Source organism: Anomaloglossus baeobatrachus, chromosome 1 (assembly GCF_048569485.1).
Source record: "Anomaloglossus baeobatrachus isolate aAnoBae1 chromosome 1, aAnoBae1.hap1, whole genome shotgun sequence".
NCBI lineage: Eukaryota > Metazoa > Chordata > Amphibia > Anura > Aromobatidae > Anomaloglossus > Anomaloglossus baeobatrachus.
Window position 1 is genome coordinate 149973916 of NC_134353.1, and position 23347 is coordinate 149997262.

Here is a 23347-nt window from a genome sequence, read left to right on the forward strand (position 1 = left end):
TTACTGGCCTATGTGGGAAAGGTAAAGAAACCATAGGTTAAAGGGATATTCCTATCATATACATCTATTGCATATCTACTGGATATTCCATACATGAGGGATTGGTAAGGCTTCCAGATCTGGATTCCATACTTGTTGGGAGAATTGTATACTTTGTTAAATTTTAAGGGGTTTACAATAACAGGGGAGGGGGTAATTGAAGTATTTAAAATGCATTCTTAAAAAAAGAGAATTTTGTTACTTACCGTAAATTCTTTTTCTTATAGTTCCGTATTGGGAGACCCAGACCATGGGTGTTTAGCTTCTGCCTCCGGAGGACACACAAAGTACTACACTTAAAAGTGTAGCTCCTCCCTCTGAGCTTATACACCCCCTGGTAACCAGTCCTAGCCAGTTTAGTGCAAAAGCTGAAGGAGAATAGCCACCCACAAGTAGAACCGAGTAAGAACCGGAACAACCGGAGACTCTGTCCACAACAACAGCCGGTGATAACACACGGAAGAAGAAAATTGCCAACAGGCAACAGGGAGGGAGCTGGGTCTCCCAATATGGAACTATAAGAAAAAGAATTTACGGTAAGTAACAAAATTCTCTTTTTCTTTATCGTTCCTTTGGGAGACCCAGACCATGGGACGTTCCAAAGCTGTCCCTGGGTGGGAATAAACAGAAAAAACTAAGAAGTAGGCGGAACCTAACTTCACAAGTGGGCGACAGCCGCCTGAAGGATGTGTCTGCCCAAGCTCGCATCTGCCGAAGCATGAGCATGCACTTGGTAGTGCTTCGAAAAGGTATGCAGGCTAGTCCAAGTGGCAGCCTGACAGACTTGTTGAGCCGTAGCCTGGTGCCTAAAAGCCCAAGAGGCACCGACAGCTCTGGTCGAGTGTGCTTTGATCCCCGGCGGGGGAGGCACCTGAGTACTCTGGTAGGCGTCCGAAATGGTCGATCTAATCCAACGGGCCAAGGTCGGCTTAGAAGCAGAGAGACCCTTGCGCCGCCCTGTGGTTAGCACAAAAAGAGAGGTGCACCGCCTAAGCACAGCGGTGCGAGACACATAGATCCGGAGAGCACGCACCAGATCTAGAGTATGCAGTGCTTTCTCAAAGCGATGAACAGGGGCCGGACAGAAGGAAGGCAAGGAAATATCCTGGTTAAGGTGGAAGGGAGAGACCACCTTAGGAAGAAAGTCCGGGGTCGGACGGAGAACTACCTTGACTTGGTGAAAAACCAAAAAAGGTGACTCCGAGGAGAGCGCAGCCAAATCAGAGACTCTCCTGAGAGAAGTTATGGCAACTAGAAAGGCCATCTTTTGAGAAAGACGATACAAAGAAACCTCCCTAAGGGGCTCGAAAGGGGGTTTCTGCAATACCGTGAGGACCAAGTTAAGGTCCCAGGGATCCAAGGGCCGCCGATAAGGCGGAATGATGTGAGACGCACCTTGCATGAAGGTGCGGACCTGAGCCAGCCGGGCGAGACGCCGCTGGAACAGCACTGATAGAGCTGAGACTTGTCCCTTGAGAGAGTTGAGGGACAGTCCTAGCTGCAGACCGGACTGTAAAAAAGACAGAAGGGTCGGCAACGAGAATGGCCAAGGAGAATGGCCGGAAGAGCGACACCAGGACAGGAAAATTTTCCAAGTCCTGTGATAGATCTTGACGGAGGAAGACTTACGGGCCCGAGTCATAGTGGAAATGACTTCAGGAGGAATACCAGAAGCCGTCAAAATCCAGGACTCAAGAGCCACGCCGTCAATTTGAGTGCCGCAGAATTCGGGCGGAAAAACGGACCTTGCGAGAGCAGGTCTGGACGGTCCGGAAGATGCCACGGCATCTCCACGGACAGTTGGAGCAGGTCCGGATACCAAGCTCGCCTGGGCCAGTCCGGTGCAATGAGGATGACTCGACGGCCCTCCATTCTGATCTTGCGCAGGACTCTGGGCAAGAGAGCTAGAGGGGGAAACATGTAGGACAGACGAAACTGGGACCAGTCTTGAATCAGAGCGTCCACGGCGAAGGCCTGAGGATCGTGGGAGCGAGCCACGTAAACCGGAACCTTGTTGTTGTGACGGGATGCCATTAGGTCCACGTCCAGAGTGCCCCACTTGCGGCAGATTGACTGAAACACTGCCGGGTGCAGGGACCACTCGCCACCGTCCACGGATTGACGGCTGAGATAATCTGCCTCCCAGTTTTCTACGCCAGGGATGTGGACTGCGGATATGGTGGACTTGGAGTCCTCCGCCCATTGAAGAATGCGTTGGACCTCCAACATTGCCAGGCGGCTGCGTGTCCCGCCTTGGTGATTGATGTAGGCAACCGCTGTCGCGTTGTCTGACTGGACTCGAATGTGCCTGCCCGCCAACAGGTGGTGAAAGGCTAGGAGAGCTAGAAGCACAGCTCTGGTTTCCAGCACATTGATTGAAAGGGCTGACTCGGACAGAGTCCAAGTGCCCTGTGCTCTGTGGTGGAGATGTACTGCTCCCCAGCCGGATAGGCTGGCATCCGTGGTGAGAATCACCCAGGACGGAGTCTGGAAGGAGCGCCCTTGGGACAGGGAGAGGGGTCGAAGCCACCACTGAAGAGAGCTTCTGGTCCGTGGCGACAGAGCCACTAACCTCTGTAAAGAGGAAGGCCGCTTGTCCCAACAGCGGAGAATGTCCAGCTGCAGAGGACGCAGATGGAACTGGGCAAAGGGAACCGCCTCCATGGAGGCCACCATTTGACCCAGCACCTGCATCAGACGCCTGAGGGTATAACGGCGGGGCCTCAGGAGAGAGCGCACCGCCAACCGGAGTGACAGCTGTTTGTCTAAGGGCAACTTCACAAGTGCCGGCAAAGTCTCGAACTGCATCCCTAGGTATGTGAGACTCTGGGTCGGAGTCAGAGTGGATTTGGGAAGATTGACAATCCACCCGAATTGGGCTAGGGTGGCGAGAGTGAGCGAAACACTCCGCTGACAGTCTGCGCTGGATGTACCCTTGACCAGAAGGTCGTCCAGATAAGGAAGCACTGCTAACCCCTGGAGGTGCAGGACCGCAATCACTGCCGCCATGACCTTGGTGAATACCCGAGGGGCCGTGGCTAACCCGAAGGGGAGAGCCACGAATTGGAAATGATCCTCTCCTATCGCAAAACGTAACCAACGCTGATGTGACACTGTGATTGTCACATATAGATAGGCATCTCTGATGTCGATGGACGCCAGGAACTCCCCTTGGGTCATAGAGGCAATGACTGATCGCAGAGACTCCATGCGAAAATGCCACACCCGGACATGCTTGTTGAGAAACTTGAGATCCAGGATGGGCCGGAAGGTACCGTCCTTTTTTGGAACTAGGAAGAGATTTGAGTAAAAACCTCTGAACCATTCCTGAGCGGGAACTGGGACAATCACTCCGTTTGCCTGCAAGGACGCCACGGCCTGCGAGAAGGCGGCGGCCTTGGAGCAGGGGGAGTTGAGAGAAAAAATCTGTTTGGAGGGCTGGAAGAGAATTCTATCCTGTAGCCGTGAGATATGATATCTCTCACCCACTGATCGGAGACTTGCTTTAACCAAGTGTCGCAAAAAGTGGGAGAGCTTGCCACCGACTAAGGACGTGGCTGGAGCGGGCCGAGAGTCATGAGGAAGCTGCCTTAGTGGCAGAACCTCCTGCGGTCTTCTGCGGACGCGCTTTTGGTTGCCAGTTGGATTTCTGATCCTTGGCTGAGTTAGCGGACGAGGCGGAAGGCTTAGAGGATGACCAGTTAGAGGAACGAAAGGAACGAAACCTCGATTGATTCCTACCCTGGGCGGGTTTCCTGGTCTTGGTTTGTGGCATGGAAGTACTCTTCCCGCCAGTAGCTTCTTTAATGATTTCATCCAGCTGTTCACCAAACAGCCGTGAACCAGCAAAAGGGAGCCCAGCAAGAAACTTCTTGGAAGAAGCATCTGCCTTCCACTCTCGAAGCCACAAAATCCTGCGGATAACAAGAGAATTAGCTGAAGCCACCGCAGTGCGGTGAACAGCCTCTAGCATGGCAGACATGGCATAGGATGAAAAAGCTGAAGCATGAGCAGTTAAGGTAACCATCTCAGGCATAGATTCCTTGGTGAGGGAATGCATCTCCTCTAGAGAAGCAGAGATGGCTTTGAGAGCCCACACTGCTGCAAAAGTCGGGGAAAACGCGGCCCCCGCAGCTTCATACACAGATTTGGCCAGAAGGTCAATCTGACGGTCAGTGGAATCCTTAAGTGAGGTGCCGTCAGCCACCGACACAACGGTCCAGGCTGATAGCCTAGACACCGGAGGGTCTACCTTTGGGGAGTGAGACCACTCCTTGACCACCTCAGGTGGAAATGGAAACCGGTCATCAGAACCACGCTTTGGAAAGCGTTTGTCAGGGCAGGCCCTGGGTTTGGTCACAGCGGTCTGAAAACTGGAGTGGTTAAAGAACACACTCTTCACTCTCTTAGGCGAGGTAAACTGATGTTTTTCTGCCAAAGAGAGTTGCTCCTTTGACACTGGCGGATTGAGATCCAGCACAGAATTAATAGAAGCAATCAAATCACTAAGATCTGAGTCACCCTCAGAGAATCGATGGGATACATAGCCTCCGAGCCCCCAGTGAGGGCATCCTCCTCATCTTGAAAGTCAGCTCTTGTGACAGAGCCGTGGGATGGGGAGGGGGAGGAAACCCTGCGCCTTCTCTTAGAAGGACGGGGTCTGGGATCAGATGATGAATCCTCCGTGAGCTCCGATGGACGGAGGTCAGAGGATAGGAGTCCTCTGTCAAGAGTATTAGAGGCACCCTGTGAGGGGGGCTGATGCATATTCATCAAAGTCCTGGACAAAAGCCCCATGGACTCAGCAAATGACTGGGATATGGACCTAGAAAAGGACTCTACCCAGGCCGGGGGTTCAATCACAGGTGCAGCAGCAGCCTGAGAGACCACTGGGGGTGAGACTCCAGGCTGTGGCACCGCCAAGTTAGAGCAGACATCACAATGTGGATAAATGCTCGGCTCAAGCAGCAGGAGCTTACATGCAGTGCATGCAGAATAAAACTTTGGAGCCTTGCTCCTTGTGTGAGACATGCTGCTGGAGTGGGGGCTTTGCAGAAAATGAACCCCAGGGAGAATATACAGAGGTCCACAACCGGAGACCGGCTGTGGCTTACCAGACCGCTGAGCGCGGTGTTGTGTGCCCTCCAGATCCCGAAGCCCGGTCCCCCAGTCGCAGCACCTCAGCAGAGATGCAGAATGCAGGATGTCCCAGAGCAGAGTGAACTCTGCCTGAGAAGAGGGCGTTCCTATAAAAGAGCGGGAACTGGAGGGCTATAGAGACCTGCAGGGAAGGAGGGACGCCCCAGCAGTGGGGAGTGTCCCTCCCCTGTGTAGAACGGCCACCGGGAGGAGCCGAACCTGTCCCTCTGCATGAGTGACATGCGAGGGCAGGAAAATGAAACTAGGCCTCCGGCGAAGCCGGGGCCTAAATTTAAGCGGCGAGGCCGACAAGCAGGCACCATCAGCGCGGTTCTCAGGCAAAAGCTAGAGAACCCGGCGGAAAAGTTAAAACAATCACATACAGCATACTCTCCCCTTACAATAAAGAACCGGGACCCCCAACATAAACGTCTCAGGTAATTAGCTGCTGAGACGCAGGGCCATGTCCCTGGGGATGAGTGCTCCGGTCCAACAGAATCCTCAAGGGGCTGTGGATGGAGACCGGACTCCTGCCAGGCATGGAGACCGTGCTGGCTCCCACTTCAAGCCAGAGCCCAGAAGGGATGGTGAAGGAGCGACACAGTGGGGTGAGAAGGGACATGCCGGGAGTCCAGACATGGACCCGCTTTTCTTCAAACTCTTTCCAAAAGTCAAACAAATCAGATGAGAATGCATGTGTGGATGTATGCCTCCTGAACACAAAGCAATAAACTGGCTAGGACTGGCTACCAGGGGGTGTATAAGCTCAGAGGGAGGAGCTACACTTTTAAGTGTAGTACTTTGTGTGTCCTCCGGAGGCAGAAGCTAAACACCCATGGTCTGGGTCTCCCAAAAGAACGATAAAGAAATATTGTTGAAATAACAAAGAAGGGGAAGAGGAAGGGAAGAAAGGGTAGGCTAAAAGTGGATGGGAAGGGGTATTGGAGGGGAAGTGGGAATGGAAGGAGTTAGGGAATATAAAGGGGGAGGAGAAAGGGAAGGAGGAAGACGTTGAGGTAATTCGTTAAGTTTCAAAGTCAAGCAAGATTATAAACTCATATTCATTTAGCACAGTATATAAACACATTCGAAAATAACATATTACATTTATATTATTTAGATAATGTCAAGGAACTAATTCAAAACAAGGTTTGGCATGTATTTCTGGGACCAAAGAGACCATCTTATTTTATATCTTTGATAGTTTTTTTCTTTTAACGCAATATTATACTCATAAATTATGAGCTGAAACCCTGTCCATAACTTCTGAAATAGATGGGATTCTTTCTTCTCTCCAGTTGGCTGCTAATAAATTCTTAATAACTAAGAAAATGTGACAGACAATGTATCTATACTTTTTCTCATATTCTTCTAACCCTATGGAAAGAATAACCAATTCTGGAGTAAGATTTATATCTTTTGTAGTCAATTGCTTTAAGAGGTCTCTGACTTTCTTCCATAAGGGTTTAAGTAAAGGACATCCCCAGAAAATGTGGATAAAGGATCCATTTTTCCCGCAACCTCTCCAACATAGTGGTGAGTTTTCAGCAGAAAACTTGCACAACTTTAGAGGGGTACAGTACCATCTGGAATACACTTTGTAATATGTTTGTTGGGAGAATTGAACCCTAAGATCATAGTAAACAGTTTACAAGAAGCATTTTCTCCTCGGACTATGATTTCTTCAGCAAAATATTTCTTCAGCCCCTGAATCTATAGGAATCTCAAGGATCTAGCCACTAATTTCAATCTTTCAAAATATTAACCCTAGAACGCATACCTGGGGCCTCGCAGGCCTGCTAGGTCATTTGTTTTCTATGGTAGATTGAATTGCTTGCGCGTTCTATGGTTAAAGTATACAGAAGTTTTCTAACTACCAGAAGTTTAAGGTCAATGCAAGAAAGGTAAAAAATAACTTCATTTTTTAAGGGTCTGGATATGAAGTGCAGAGGATTGTTGAAAAGTTTTTAGCCCCATGATGATTACTACTTGTATTTTTATTTTACCATAAAAGTGTCCATTGTCTTGAAAATCCACAAATTCCTATTACTCTGGTGCTGCAATCGGCATATTAATAGGTGTACTCTTTTTCTTACAGAACCAAGCAGTAAATGGCAAAAGAGTCCCCTTACTAAGGCTGCTTTCACACATCCGGCTTGAGCTGTGCGGCTCAATCCGGCTGTGCAAGCTATGCAACGGATGCGGTGAAAACACCGCATCCTTTGCATAAGTTTTTCACTTGCGGCCCGTCCGGTTTTTGCCGCTTGCGGCATGCTACTGAGCATGCGCAGTGGCAAAAACCGCATGCGGCGGCCGGATGCGGTTATTGCCGCATTGCGCCGCATCCGGCCGCCATAGGCATGCATTGAAAAATGCGCCGCATCGGCCGAATGCGGCGCGATGCGGTTTTTTTTGCCGCACGAAAAAACGTGCCAGGCAACGTTCCATCCGGCCGCCGCATCGGCTAAATCTGCCGCATGCGGCAAAAACCGGACGGAACGCAAGGCCATGCGGCACAATGCGGCACTAATTAAAGTCTATGCAGGAAAATCGCAACTGGCAGCAAAAAAAAAAAGGTTGTGATTTTCCTGCAAAGTGCCGGAGTGTGCCGCATTTCAGAAACCGGAGGTGTGAAAGCAGCCTAACCTGATGAATTTCTATCACCACTGTGCAGCCTCTCTAAGCTGGTCTCTGTTTTTCCCCTTCAGCAGTCACATGCTGTCTATTTATGTGACCACTGCAGCCAATCACTGACTTTGGCAGTATTTTTCCATCTACCTCAGCATTAAAACTAAGACCAGGAGTAGGAAAGTAACAGGATATTGCTAGGGAGAATCAGAATAACAGTACAGGAAACCCCCGAGTTACAATCTAGATCTGTAGGTTAGTTTGTAACTTGAATTTGTATATAAGGTGAAAAAAATATTAACCTCATTACCTCGCCGGTCGCCCTGCTGTTCGCTTTCCGCCACCAGGTCCTCTTCTTTCTGCTGTTGCATGTCGCTGACCCCCCCCCCCGAAGAAACCCACTTAAAACGCGCGTTGGGGTCCTGGAGGCGCATCACCTCGCTGACTAGGAGGTATCATGGGTAAATGTCTCTCTACTTTGAGCAGCTTTATTGGTTGTTTACTATTCATTTGCATTTTATGAGGGGCGGTTACTGGTAGCCCTATACTTTGTGCTGCTTTCAACCTTGCTGCTAATGCACATGAGCACTTTCTTTGTGAACCAGACACCCCCTGTTATATGTAAACACTGTGGCTGCTAAACTCAATAGGCACTTTATACTCACCTCCCTATTACTTTATTGTCATCGTTTTTGTGTCCTCCTCTTTTTTTTATCCTCACCAGCACTTGTGTTTTCACTATATATGTTATTGGTGTTTTTATGATTGATTCATTAATAAAACTATATATTAATTTTCACTGAGGTAGGTAGGTGACTCTCTTAACTATAGGTCTATATACTAGTTGGGTCTCTACCAGATATTTGTATATTATAGTCCTTATGTGGGGTTAATCGTGGTCCACTTTTCAGGCCATTATTTATGTTCCCCACTTATATATGTTCAGATGTTTTTGACAATGTACCATATAGCAGATTATTTTTTGTAGTCATTGGCTATATATCACAGATACATTAAAAATCATTGTGTTCCTATAACTTATAAGTACTGGATGCTTCATTGCAAGTAATCTGTCAATCTTGGCAGAATTATGGGGCCAGCTTCTTTTCTTCAAGGTCAGAATTTATTTTTCTCAAGCACACTACAATCAGAAACATTAAGATCTACTTACTGCCTCAAGGAGCTGGAGCTCTCAGTAATTGACTGGGAACCGCTAGAGAAACTTGAAGATGAAGAACTCGAAGTCCCACACTGAAAGTGCTGGAAACCTTCATCCTTTGGAAATAGAAGCTGTTTTCCTAATATTCTAAAATTTAAAAGAAAATAATAAAGCATTTAGAATAAACTTCACACATGGGCAAAAATGCTAGTACCCTTCTGTGACAAGCTGCCTGGTAACAGAATGTCACCAAAATAAAATAATATACGGACACTGGGCACTAATATCTATACAATTGTATCTGGCAAGCACACGATACAGAGGAGAAAATAAATAGTTAAGAAAAATGCAAATATGTATAAATCATCCTAACACTGGATAACAGGTGATAATTTAAATAGCCATCAACAAATGGTTGCCAACATTGCACTGACTGCCATAAACAATGAAAGATTACCCAGCATTCCGTATTACCTACTACCCTACGCGTGTCGCTACTGTGGCGCCCCTGAGGTTTCAGTCGCACAGAGGTACAGCCAGAGGTGTGGTATCCCATCCTGGGTAAGGAGGAGGTCCATGCCGGTTCATGCAGAAGTACAGCACACTCACTTAGCAACACATCACCAAACCTGGTTAGGCCGTGATTATACCCGAACCAGACCAGGAGGTGGAGTCAGCTGAGTGAGAACAGAGGTGTCGTGTGGAGGAAGTTAAATTAAGTCAGGAGAGGAGCAGTGGAGGAACTAAGACCCGTGGTCTGGAGCTGGTACCGCTCGGCCCGGGCATAGATAGAAGGGTCCCAGAGACCATTACTACACTACCTTGTGGCCTCGTTCTACACGTAATCAACGAGTGGAGGAACACGGTCACAATTCGATGACTGATCCCCAGGCTAGAGGAGATTAAACCCACAGGCTCCCTAGTAAAACTAGTTGCTGAGGTGACTTTAAGCACCAAAGCTACCACCGCACATGAATTTGCTGGAAGGTGACCCAAAAGGACCAAAGGGACAGAGCTTCACGCCGCCCAACAGGGTTCACGGGCACTGGAACAGGGTTCAGTGAGCGAGGGCGCAAGGCAGGAGCGCGAAGCCAGAGCTTAATCGGCCAGGGAAAGAGATCACTTAAGAAAGGTGCACCGGACTCGACCTCCGAATTACCCGGGATCGGTTGGGGCCCATCACGGTGAATCCCGGCACTCCAAAGGTGGTCCATGGCCTGTGTGTAACCGTCTAAAGTGAGTAAACATCTATTAACTGTGTGTCGCCCTGGCCGGGCTAGGTAGTCACAAATAGGCCCCTGCACTACACCTTTCCCTCACAGGTGACATCAGCCAACCTCAAAACCCTAGTCACCCCCCTCAGGGCTGGATGGACACACCAGGGGGCGGAACAAAGCAGTTGGAAGACGCCCACCAAGGAGTCTAGACAGCCCGGGGCGGGAAAGTGTTCAGTTCAGTCAGACAGTGTTTAGAGTTCAAGTTGGAGAGGAGTGTGGGCTGGAGCTGTGTGCAGCTCCAGCAGAGGCGAATACCCCAAATTGAACGGCGCCAGAGTAGGAGTCCTGGTGCCATTGGCTGGGAGGCAGACGGCGGTCTCCATCTGCAGGAGCCCGGAAGACGGCTTGGTGGAACCGACGTGGACCGGGACAGGGTAGTGGCCCGCCGGTACCGACCCGGGGAACCGACTCGGAAACCGGAGCACACAGGGGGGGTACTCGGACTCTGAAGCCAAGTCCAGAAGCTACTGGAACTGGTTAATTCACCGATTGAGGCCAGGACTAGAGGTTCTGTCCCACCCAAAGTCCCGAAAGAAGACAATAGCCCACCGAGGGGGATAGAAGGCCACCGCCAGGGCTCAGAGATCCCACGGGCCGTTTTCTGCGGGCAAGGGCTCCTTAGGCCACATCCAGCTGGGAGCGGACTCCTGAAGTTGCAAGCACAGGCAGTCCACCATTTCACAAAGGTGCAGGAGAAAGATAGAGATCACCAGCCGGGTGAGGCGACCAGAACGCAGCTGGCTGCGGGCACCGACCACCATCACCTTGGTTTACCAGAGACTCGTGTGTTTCCTTCAATAGTGAGTACACCAGCACCCTGCGGTCGCCCATCTCCCTGCACCAAAAATCCCCAACGGGTCCCGGGGCTACCATCCCTGCCCACGGAGGGGTTAACAACTTGCTGCATAACATCTCCCCCGGGTGCCCCGTCACAGCAGCGGTGGTGTCCAACCTCACCACATACCGTGGGTGGCGTCACGAACTTAATACGGCTCAGCCCATACATATACGTCCTACATCCACCATTACAAACCCCCTTTTTGATAGAAGTGACCGCAAGACCCCCGGGTCTGGAGACCCTCAAGCCACCCACAGAAGGTCCGGATCCGAGCAGCTTGGCTGCTGCGAGCAGGACGGCACAACTGCATCCCTGAGTCTGTCCATTATTCGCCTACGCCCGCTGTTACAGACTACTACTACCACCCCCATTCACCCTGGGGCCCAGCTCTACTTGTGGAGAGCTACACCATCTAAGCTGCGTCACCATCAAACCCAGAGGTTCCCCATCTCGCAGCGGCGACACCAAACTGGCCGCATACCACAGGTGGCGTCACGAATAACTCCCATTATTTTCCCCTACATCTTTATTTAAACGACACCACCGGGGTCATGGAAACGGGTCTGGTGGAGTTTTAGCAGCAGCAGAACCGTGGCCCGGTAACGAGTCTCCCCAAGCCCCAGTGGGCACGTCACTATTTCTCTAGCTTTGTCAGGGGTTATCCCATCCAGGGCCACAGCAATATTTTAGTGGGAAAATGGCATTTTTTTTATTTTAACGGCCCACTATTATACAATTATACAATTCCATGAATCATCTGAGGGATAAAAAAAATTGCTCACTACACCTCAAGATGAATTCCTTCAGAGGTGTAGTTTCCAGAATGGATTCACTTATGGGTAGTTTCTGCTGTTTTGGTATGCCAAGGTATCTTCAAATATGACATGGCGTCTGCAATCTATTCCAGCCAATATGGTGCTCCACAATTCAAATAGCACTCCTTATGAGCTCTGCTGTTCGCCCAAATGGTAATTTTCCAAAACACATGAGGTATCACTGTACTCTGCAGAAATTGGACAACAAATTGTATGATCCATTTTCTCCTGTTACCCTTGTGAAAATGAAAAATTTGGGGTTAAAGCAAAATTTGTGTGGTAAAAATGTTTTTTTTTATTTTCATGGCTTAATGTTACAAATTTCTGTGAAGCACCTGGGGGTTCAAGGTGCTCACCGAACATCTAGATAAATTACTTTAGAGGTCTAGTTTCCAAAATGTCGTCACTTGGAGTTTTCCACTGTTTAAGCACATCAGGGGCTCTCCAAACGCAACACGGTGTCCGCTATGTATTCCAGCCACCTTTGCGTTCCAAAATCCAAATGAGAAGTTGCTGATAAACTTTGAAGCTTTTAACTTCCTAACAAATAAAACTATGTTTCAAAAATGGTGCTGATGTAAAGTAGACATGTGGGAAATGTTATTTATTACCGTATTTTTCGGACTATAAGACGCACTGGACCATAAGACGCACCCTGGTTTTAGAGGAGGAAAATAGGAAAATAAAATTTTAAGCAAAAAATGTGGTCATGACACACTTATGGGGCGAGGATCTGCTGCTGACACTGTTATGAGGTAATGTCCTGCTCACATACTCCCCAGCCTGCTCATATACTCCCCAGCCTGCTCATATACTCCCCAGCCTGCTCATATACTCCCCAGCCTGTTCATATACTCCCCAGCCTACTCATATACTCCCCAGCCTGCTCATATACCCCCCAGCCTGCTCATATACTCCCCAGCCTGCTCATATACTCCCCAGCCTGCTCATATACTCCCCAGCCTGCTCATATACTCCCCAGCCTGCTCATATACTCCCCATGCTGCTCATATACTCCCCAGCCTACTCATATACTCCCCAGCCTGCTCATATACCCCCCAGCCTGCTCATATACTTCCCAGCCTGCTTATATACTCCCCAGCCTGCTCATATACTCCCCAGCCTGCTCATATACTCCCCATGCTGCTCATATACTCCCCATGCTGCTCTTACACTCCCCATGGTGCTCATATACTCCCCATCCTGCTCATATACTCCCCATCCTGCTTATATACTCCCCATGCTGCTCATATACTCCCCATGCTGCTCATATACTCCACTCCCCAGCCTGCTCATATACTCCCCAACCTGCTCATATACTCCCCATGCTGCTCATATACTCCCCATGCTGCTCATATACTCCCCATCCTGCTCATATACCCCCATCCTGCTCATATACTCCCCATGCTGCTCATAATATGCCCCTATCCTGCTCATATACCCCCATCATGCTGGTGTATGGCATCCTGTGGCACATAAAAAAAAATAAACGTTCATACTCACCTCACCTCACTCCCTGCAGCACCGCTCCTCTTACCGTCTATGTCAGCGGCAGCGCCGCTGAGTGGAGCCGTCCCCGTTCCCCTGCAGGATGCAGCATCGCGATATCCTCCGGTCTGTGCTGACGGCTGCGTGTGGACACGTGCGCACAGCGATGACGTCATCGCTGTGCGCGCCGCTAGTCTCCACGCAAGTCAGCTGACTGGCACAGACAGGAGGAGATCGCGGTGCTGCAGGGGAACGGTGAGTAATGTGTACTGATTCACTGCACCCCGCGCTGATGATGATGTGCGGGGGGCAGTGAATACAGCCGCACATGATCACTCCAGGCTGTAGTTGCCAGGAGTGATCATGCGGGCCGGCTGTTTATCCCTCACCCATCATCCCGCCCACCTGCCAGTGCCGGCTTCAGCGCTGAGAGATGATGGGCGGGAGGATGGGCGTGCATATTAAATGAGCGGGTCCACGTGGTCACGGCAGGCGCTGCTACAGCCTGCTCTTGCCCCGAATGACCCGCTCCACCGCAGCACCCTCATTCCCTGCAGCCCTATATTCAGACCATAAGACGCACTCCCCACTTTCCCCCAACATTTGGGGGGAAAAAGTGCGTCTTATCTACGTGAGATGACTATCTGGTTTAAAGGCATAAAAATTCAAAGTATGAAAATTGCAAAATTTTCAATTTTTTTGCTACATTTCCTATGTTTTCACAAGTAAAAGCAAAAAATATTGTCCTAAATATTCCACAATCATGAAATAAAACATGACATGAAAAATCATTCTCAGAATCACCAGGATCTGTTGAAGCGTTCCAGAGTTATTACCTCAAAATGACACAGGTCAGAATTGTAAAATTTGGCCTCGTCAGGAACACAGGCTCGGAGGTGAAAGGTTTAACAAATCCGTTTTCCATAAGCCTGCTTTACACGCTGCAATGTATCTTACAATGTGTCGGTGGGGTCACGTCGTAAGTGACGCACATCCGGCATTGTAAGGTACATTGCAGTGTCTGACAGGTACGTGCGATTGCGATTGAACGGTAAAACGTTCATCGCATACACATCGTACCTTTCTCTAGAATTGCACGTCAGATTGTTCATCATACCCGGGGTAGCACACATCGCAGTGTGTGACACCCCGGGAACGATGAACAGATCTTACCTGCGTCCTGCGGCTCCCGGCCCACAATGCGCCCCCGCTTCTATTGGCCGGCTGCCGCGTAACGTCGATGTGACGCCGAACGTCCCTCCCACTCCAGGAAGTGGACGTTCGCCGCCCACATCGAGGTCATATGGAAGGTAAGTACGTGTGACGGGGGTTAATCGTTTGTGCGGCATGTTCAACAAATTGAACGTGCCACACATACGATGGGGGCGTTGCAAATCGCATACAATATCGTATGCGAAATTGCAACGTGTAAAGAAGGCTATAGACTCCAATGTTTAAAACAGATCCAGTTGAAATCAGATTTTTAAAAATGGACAAAAAAACCTGTGTATACATAACTGTTTTAGCCAACAGATTGCTGCTTGATACAGTATATTTTAATGGATGTCTTCTGGACTCGAGAATATAGCCTAAGAAACATTTAGCTGATTACACTGGTACAACACTATTACTTCATCATGTTACCTAAGATGAAGAGATCTCTTGGTCCAGTCTTTGCACTCTGCTTGTAAATTCTTGTTTTGAGAAGTAACGTTGCCTTCAAAAAGCATCTCGTCCACATCCCAGAATAACTGGTGCACTCGCTGCGTGTTGACTTTATCAAACTCCTGCAAGATGTAGTTAGAATGGGAAAATGATTATAGACATAACCACCAGACATGTGTGAATGACAACATAACCACCAGACACATGTGAATGACAACATAACCACCAGACACATGTGAATGACAACATAACCACCAGACACGTGTGAATGACAACATAACCACCAGACACTTGTGAATGACAACATAACCACCAGACACTTGTGGTAGAGAAATGTCTCGCTTTGTTATTCTACTTCACAAAACATGGAGTAAATTATTTTATCAGGCAGAGTTTGTACATCAATGTATTAATGTTGTTAACTCTCAATTTTAATCAATATATTCATTGTTTATTCTTCTCCATCCTTGAGAAAGCCCTGAGCGAAACATACGTCAGAGTCCGTGTGCTAACTTCTTCTGTAGTTGTTTTTATTATATAGTATGTTTAAATAGCTGATTTATGTCCTTTTGCACTTTACTTTATATTATTACATGCTATATCAGAGTCCTGATTACACCATTATATGCCTTCTCTTACCAGTAATATGATACCTTGTTCCAGATATGTTTTTTCTGAACTTTCTTATGTGTTGTCCCCATTATTTTAAGTATTATCTTTTTAATTATGTATCAGTCAAAATGTAATAATTTTATATTGAATATTTTTGTGATTATTCATCTTTGTGAGTGTAGTTATATTATATTAAGGTGAATTTTCTTTATACCATACCATATTATATTTTCTTGGCTTTGGTGTAGTATATGATTCTTCGATATTGTAGAATTTTGCAGCATTTCTGCACCTATTATGTAAATTAGGTTACTGCATTTTTTTTTGCATGTTTTTATCGCGTTTTTGACACTGCGTTTTTTTGTCTCTTTTTGGTATGTCATGTTTTAAACAAGAGATGAAGGAAAACCATCCAGCTTCCAGTTGAATAAAATAAAAAATCCGAAAAAGTATTCAGGATTATTAAAACATGTACACAAAAGACGATAATCCGTACATATTGGAGGGTCAACACAAACATGAAAAAAGAATCCTAAAACCATAACCAGAAGCGTTTCAAATGCTGAGCACATTCTTACTCTTGGTTGAAATAAAACAAAACTGAGTTTCTCATTGAAAAATTTCCACGGTTGAGTGAAGGAAAGATAAAAGAAGAAGGATGGAATGGACCTCAGAGTCGTAAGCTTCTTTAAGATCAGGAGTTTCTATGTTTGTTGCACGGCAAGGAAAAGGTTGCATTGGCGCTATTTACATTAGTGGTAAATAATTTTTGGGGAACTCAAGAGCAGATAACTATGAGGTGAGTTGGTGGAAAATCTCATCAAAATATAAGGATCTTGGCTGTAACATGCCCTTAAAGATTAATTTCTTATATTCACATCTAGACTTTTTTCTATCAAACTACAGAGCAATGAGCGACAAACAAGGTGAGAGATTTACCCAAGATATTGCGGCTATGGAGAAAAGATATCAAGGAAAATGGCATCCACTAATGCTGGCAGATTACTGCTGGACAATAGAAGAGATGATCCAATGCTGGAGTACAAGACATGAGCAAGAGTTGTCACTGAATGAGGACCAAGTTTTGTAGTGCAGTTTCTGTAACGGTTTAGAATTTGCAATACTGTGTAGACAGGTTTTAGTTACCGTATTTGAATTGTTCCAAAGTTTCTTCTAAATAAATATCAGGACAAAGGTGTAAAAAAATTGTCTGCATCTCTATATCTGCAAAATCAATAATGTTTCAAAGTAATGAAACTGTTATGCATCAATTATATGTAGCAGTAAAAGGAAAACTCAGTGATATCATAGAAATAAAAGGCAACTAAAAATGTCATTGTCATTTGTATTCACAAGGTCAAAATCATTAATACTCGTAAAAGGCTGATTTCATGACTGAACTTGACAACTTTTGAAAATATTTATGCAAACAATATCCTAAGGTGCATACTCAGAAAGGGCTAGCCTGCAGGGTGACAATGTCACCCAAATGCGGTTGGTACCCTGTTTCCCCGAAAATAAGATCTATACCAAAAATAAGCCCTACTATGATTTTTGGGGCTTTTTTGAGTATGCTTAAAATATAAACCCTACTCCAAAAATAATCCCTAGTGACAGTTACATAAGGAAGTGTTCAAGCAGCTAAAAAAGTAAAAAAAATACAGCAGGACCTTCTTAAAAGAAAGCAGACACCACCAAAAGAAAGCAGACACCACCAAAAGAAAGCAGACACCCCCCAAAAAACTAAATAAATCTCACCAAACTCCAATCAATTCCAGTTGGCATGTGCCAATAGTAATTGGGCTCTCACACAGAGATCTGTGTCACTGTCAGGTCCCTCTCAATTCCAGCTGTTTTGCACTGCAGCTCTCACACACAGATCGGGTTCCGGTATCACCCTACATGAGTGATACTGCTTCCAGTCACTGGGGAAAGCCAACCGCTGTAGAATGCAGGGGGACAGCAATGTAGATTTGTATGTGAGAGCCCATTCACTTGCCAACTCTAAAGCGGGCTTTACACGCTGCGATCTCGCTAGCGATCATACCCGCCCCCGTCAGTTGTGCGACACGGGCATATTGCTGCCCGTCGCGCACAACCTCGCTTACCCCCGTCACACGCACTTACCTGCCCTGCGACGTCGCACTGGCCGGCGACCCGCCTCCTTCCTAAGGGGGCGGGTCGTGCGACACCACACCAACGTCACACAGCAGGCGGCCAATAGAAGCGGAGGGGCGGAGATGAGCGGGACGTAAACATCCCGCCCACCTCTTTCCTTCCGCATAGCTGGTGGAGGTAGGTAATAGCTATGTGTGCTGCCGCAGGAACGAGGAACAACATCGCTAACATCCTGAAAACGATTTTTGGTTTCAGGACGACCTCTCCGATTCTGCCCTCTTTTGCGATCGTTTAAGATCGCTCTTCAGTGTTACACGTTGCGATCTCGTTAATGACGCCGGATGTGCGTCACTAACAACGTGACCCCGACGATAAATCATTAACGATATCGTAGCGTGTAACGCCCGCTTAAGTGTTTGTTATTATTAGATGTGATTATTTTAGGGGTTGTCTGCTTTCTTTTGGTGGTAAAATTAGCAGTACATAGAGAATAATACATTTAAACAGGTAATTTAACTCTTTGTAAATATGGTATGTACTGTATGGTATATGAATATGGTATGTATCCACCACTATAGGACTGGTTCTGCACCATGAGAATAGCAGATCAGATAAGAAAATTTGCATCTGAACCAGTAATGGGATTAACACAAAATGTTGATGTTCCAGAATGTGGTGACAGGATTAGATTTGAATACATTTTGATTTTTTTTGTTCAAGAAAAAATATGGATTGTTGTTCATAGGAAAATATAAGAGACCCCCTGAAAATAAACCCTACCGCAACTTTCGAAGCAAAAAAATAATATAAGACACTGTCTTATTTTCGGGGAAACATGGTATATGAACTACTCCATGTCAGTATATAAAAAAAGCAGGAGAAAACAGAGTTTAATTCATTAAAAATAAACTTTATTGTAGCAATATTATAAAAAGAACAGACAAATAACAAAAACATTAAAAACGTGTATGATAAAAAGGAAGATATGATGGATACAAAGGTATTCTGCACACCTCTATAGTAAACACATAGCACTTTATTTGGTATGTGTATATGAATATTATATTCCACCTTCCCTGTACTTCTTATATGCACAACTGTGTCCTTTCCTTTGAGATTGTATTTATATGACGGGATTCATGTGACCTATAGACTTGCATTTGTTTACCATAGAGATGTGCAGATTAGCTTTGTATCCATCATATCTTCCTTTTTATCATATGTCTTTATGCTGTTTTTGTTTGTCTGTGAAGACTCTAACGAACCTTCTTTTTATAATATTTCTACAATAAAGTTTATTTTTAATGACTGAAACTCCTTTTTCTCCTGTTTTTTTTTACAACTTTTTAGAACATGTAGAACAGGGTTATTGATTAGTCTAAATGAGACATTAGTCTGCTGATGTTACCTTGGTAAAATAATTTCTACTTTACATTAGTGTCTCTTAGAAGTCCCAGAGAGGGGTCATTTAACATTTCTACCATTGGAACCCTATGTAGCTCGAAATTCCTGGGACTTGTAGTGTTAAGGAGGGCTAGTGAATCCTGCAATGAGCAGGGGGTCTGGACATGATAACCCTGGGGGCTCCTTCCAACTTTAACATTCTATGTTTCTATTAAGTGAGGACAGTGAAGAAAAAAAAATAATGAATCATTTGAAAGTGATATTTCAGCCCCTGGATATGGCATCCTTATGCTTGGTGGTGGTCCTTCCTCTGGGACCCTTCCTTAATTGTGGACATGAAGAGGCCACACAGATGATTTAGAGCAGCAGCAGTTCAGGTTTTCTATGCTAAGTGGTGCGTTAACTGTGCAGAGGAACCGCAGGCAGCTGTTTTCAACTGATTGACATCTGCATAACCTGGTGGTCAATGGTGCCACGGAGCAGGAAATAGTGGAGAAGAGACCGCAGTGCTGGCCTTCAATCTCAGGGTTGGTGCCTATCGCAGAGGTCAAACCCACACTGATCAGAAAATGATAGTGTAGAAGGTGGTCACGTCCCCATACTGGTAATGCCATTTTCCTGACTGTAGAGATGTGTATTATACCAGTATATTGTAGGTGTTGTTAAGTATTAAAATGTATATGATAATATGTACTGCTGCTAGCGAACAGTAGGCCTCAATGTGGCAGAGCTGGGATCATGTAGTGGTCAGCACCATCTAGTGGTCAGGCAGGAGCAGCAGTAGGTTAAACGTTAGATAATATAGGGTTGAGCCTGGTGGAGGAGGAATGACTGGTGTCAAGTGGGATGGCTAGTGGTGCGGCCCTCTTGGGGTGCCAGTTCTGGATAGAGTTCGAGTAAGCGAATACATGGCTAAAATGTCAGGGCCAGTCAGAGAACCCTGAGGTAATGTCAAGAGATTCAGAGCCTATGGCTCACTCCAGCAGGCTCAGGGAAGTCGTACGACAAGTCAGCCATCGGGGCCTAGAAGTGGACATATTGGGAATAAGAGTGGGGGAATGGAGATGAAGGTCCAGCAGCTTGAGGATGAGATCCAAGATAGCGGGAATAGGTCAAGAGAGAGTACCCCAAAATACAATAACAGTAGCACCGTGAGAAGTTGATGCCATGTCTGTCATAGCGGTGTGAATAAACTGTTCAACTTTGGTTTGCCAAAAGAACTCTGGTGTAGCGTGTTTAACTACTTTCTCTACGATGGGGACCGGCAGTGGAGAGATGGACACTAGTCTGAGGAAACCAGTAAGTGCCACACACCCCGCCTGAAGTCATACACAGATATGGGAGCTCCTTGGAGGAGTGCAGAGGCCGTACGGCCTGCCTTCAGTAGCATAAACTTAACATTCTCATCTATTACATTTATGGCATATTCACAGAATATAGTGCATACTTGGTCATTTTCTGATCAACCATACAAGTGAATAGAGAGCCACAAGTGTGCAGGTACAAGCATCGAGACCCCTGGTCTCATGGGGCTCACAGTTATCATATATTTCTGGCACATATGCCATAAATGTACTTTTTAAACAATGTAGATCAATAAGCTTAACAGAGTTATTCCCATCTGTTACAATTCACAAAAGGAACTGTAAAAAAATGTTTTTCTGCGGTACTCTCATAAAGATCTATAGCATCGGGTATTAAGAGCTGTTAGTACATGAGTTTAGGAATGCGGCAGGTGTCAGTATATTACTCGATAAACAAATGTTCTACAAAAAGTTGGAAATGAGAAGAATCATACATCATCTCTCCAGGAGTAGACCGAGCTCCTTTCAGTGGACAGTCCAGTGGTATAGCTTTGTATTCCTGACCAGGAATGATTTAAGTCTGTTGGAGTCGTATGTCCACTGGACGACAAAGATGAGACCGATTCACTGTGGAAACATAAAAAAGTAAAAACAATAACCCTGGCACTCACCCTTCTCTATAATATCCAACCTTCATATTGGCAAGAATATTCAGAGTGAAAGGTTGACAGCAGAATCATAAAGATAAGGAGGTGAAGCAATTAGGGCCACTATCACGGACTCCTATCAATGGCACCAGCACTAACACTAATGTTTATACTGCTATTTTTACACAGTGACTCATTCTATATAAAAAGAAAAATGTTGAAACAATTATTACAATATTCGGTTTTGCCATTTTAAAGTGACGTCGTCTTGCTACATTGCTAATACTATGAATCAGCATTAGTATCGTCAATATATCGTTTTGGATATTTGAACTTTCTTTAGTATAATCGTTCCAATATTTTTACTCACAACTCACATCAAGTCTGAAAACTAGAGAAATAAATCCCATACTGTACCAGGTATAGTTATGGATGGCTTCCTGTACAGGCCGCGTAAAATGGACCGGTAGAGGGTCTCCTCCTTTGTCTGATAGCCGACGGTCTGGGTTCCCTCGTGACAATCCCCTTCTGAAAAAGAGAAGAAAACATAAAGATGGGGTCCTAAAAATATAGCTAACTATAAACAAAATATTCCCATTAATTGTAAATCAATCCCTGTGCACACTTTATATGTCCTTCATTGTGACATTGGAGGTGCTGCTGAAATATATCATGCGTGAACACGATTATATCTGTGCCATGATAGAATCAGTCCTAAGTGCATCAATCCTATTCTGGCGGTGCAGGTTTTTTCAGTTTTCAAACATATAATTGAAAAATACTTCAATTTTACTGCTTTTAGCAGAACCTGTACGATAACTTCTTTTTGGCTGAGTAAACAGTCCTTTCTGCACATAAACATTAGTGCTGAATTCTCCGGCTCAATCATTAACATTACTACCATAGCAGTTTATCAATTCAGCCAGAGGAGGAATTATTAACTGCTTACAGCTGCTGTGTCCTTCAAAATCTGACAAAATGATTGTCCAAAGTCCTTTCAGCCACAGGTAACCTATTATGTATAGTATCCAGAAAGGTAATATACCCCTTACATATAAAACTCTCCAAAGCATATTAGGACTAGTGCCAATAACTATTATTCTTCATACCATGTATCCATACTTCACAGTCTGCAAGATCTCTGCTTGCAGTAATTCACTAGTCAACTGCCTTTTTCCAGTAGATAAAAGTAGTAGCATGGGGGTGAAATAACATTTCTGTCAAACGATCTGACGCTGGGACTTCTCCCACATTGCGGGGCGCAGGGAATGTCTAATTGGCGAGCAGTGGCTTCATCAACTAGGTGAATTTCTATGCAGAGCGCAGCAGCCGATATGACTTTGTTATTCGCTATTGCACTAAGCACAGACAGCAATGAAGAGGACGATATCATGAAGCATTAAATGTGAAGAACGCTGCAAATATTCATTACTTCACTTTACTGAGCTTTTTCATTTGGTTGCCACCTGTGCAGAGAATAGCAGCCAATGACTAAATCCCCTTGGCTGTTGCACTTTGCAAAGGACCAATATTACAATCTGGGGAATGAATGGTTGTTTTCAGGCTCATACAGATACAAGAGTATAATTTGTGGAGGGACGCAGGCAGGTTTGGGCTGTGGCCCACTCAGAGCCATATCATGAAGGAAGTTCCATGGGTTTGGGCTCATTCAGACAACCATATAAATCAGACATGTGCTAGCCAATTTGTTATTGGAACTAGACTAAAACCATAGAATAAGAACCGCACTGCTGCAGACAAATGTAGATACAATACCACCGGATAATGTGTGAGAGGTGGTTGAATTCTACATACTTCGAAGTGAAACCCCACTTCTTCTTGAGAAAATCCACCGATCAGCTTCTAAATCATTGGATTTCCTGAAGAAGAAGTGAGGTTTCACTTCGAAACGTGTAGAAATAAACCACCTCTCACACATTATCTGGTGGTATTGGATCTACATTTATCTGCAGCAGTGCGGTTCATCTTCCATGGTTCCAATAACAAATTGGATAGCACACGTTCGATTTATATGGTTGTCTGAACAAGCCCAAACCCATGGAGCTCCCTTCATAATATGGCTCTGAGTGGGCCACAGCCCAAACCTGCCTGAGTCCCTCCACAAATTATACTCTATAGTATGGCTCTGAATGGGCTTGAAAACAACCGTTCTTCTTCCATGGTTTATTCTGGTTCTACTACCTGTCGTTTGGC

At 45.9% G+C, this 23347-nt stretch overlaps 1 protein-coding gene across 3 annotated transcripts in view; it reads right to left on the bottom strand.

Annotated features, from left to right (window-relative positions):
• FAM149A (family with sequence similarity 149 member A) overlaps positions 1 to 23347 on the bottom strand; it is a 239636-nt gene that overhangs the window by 72383 nt on the left and 143906 nt on the right. For all 3 annotated transcript variants that reach the window (XM_075334536.1, XM_075334528.1, XM_075334543.1), the window contains exons 2-5: positions 21551 to 21661; positions 20981 to 21113; positions 15028 to 15170; positions 8978 to 9112 (exon numbers count right to left, since the gene is read on the bottom strand). In XM_075334536.1, coding sequence (XP_075190651.1) covers positions 8978 to 9112; positions 15028 to 15170; positions 20981 to 21113; positions 21551 to 21661 — 522 coding nt within the window. The remainder of the gene's footprint in view (positions 1 to 8977; positions 9113 to 15027; positions 15171 to 20980; positions 21114 to 21550; positions 21662 to 23347) is intronic.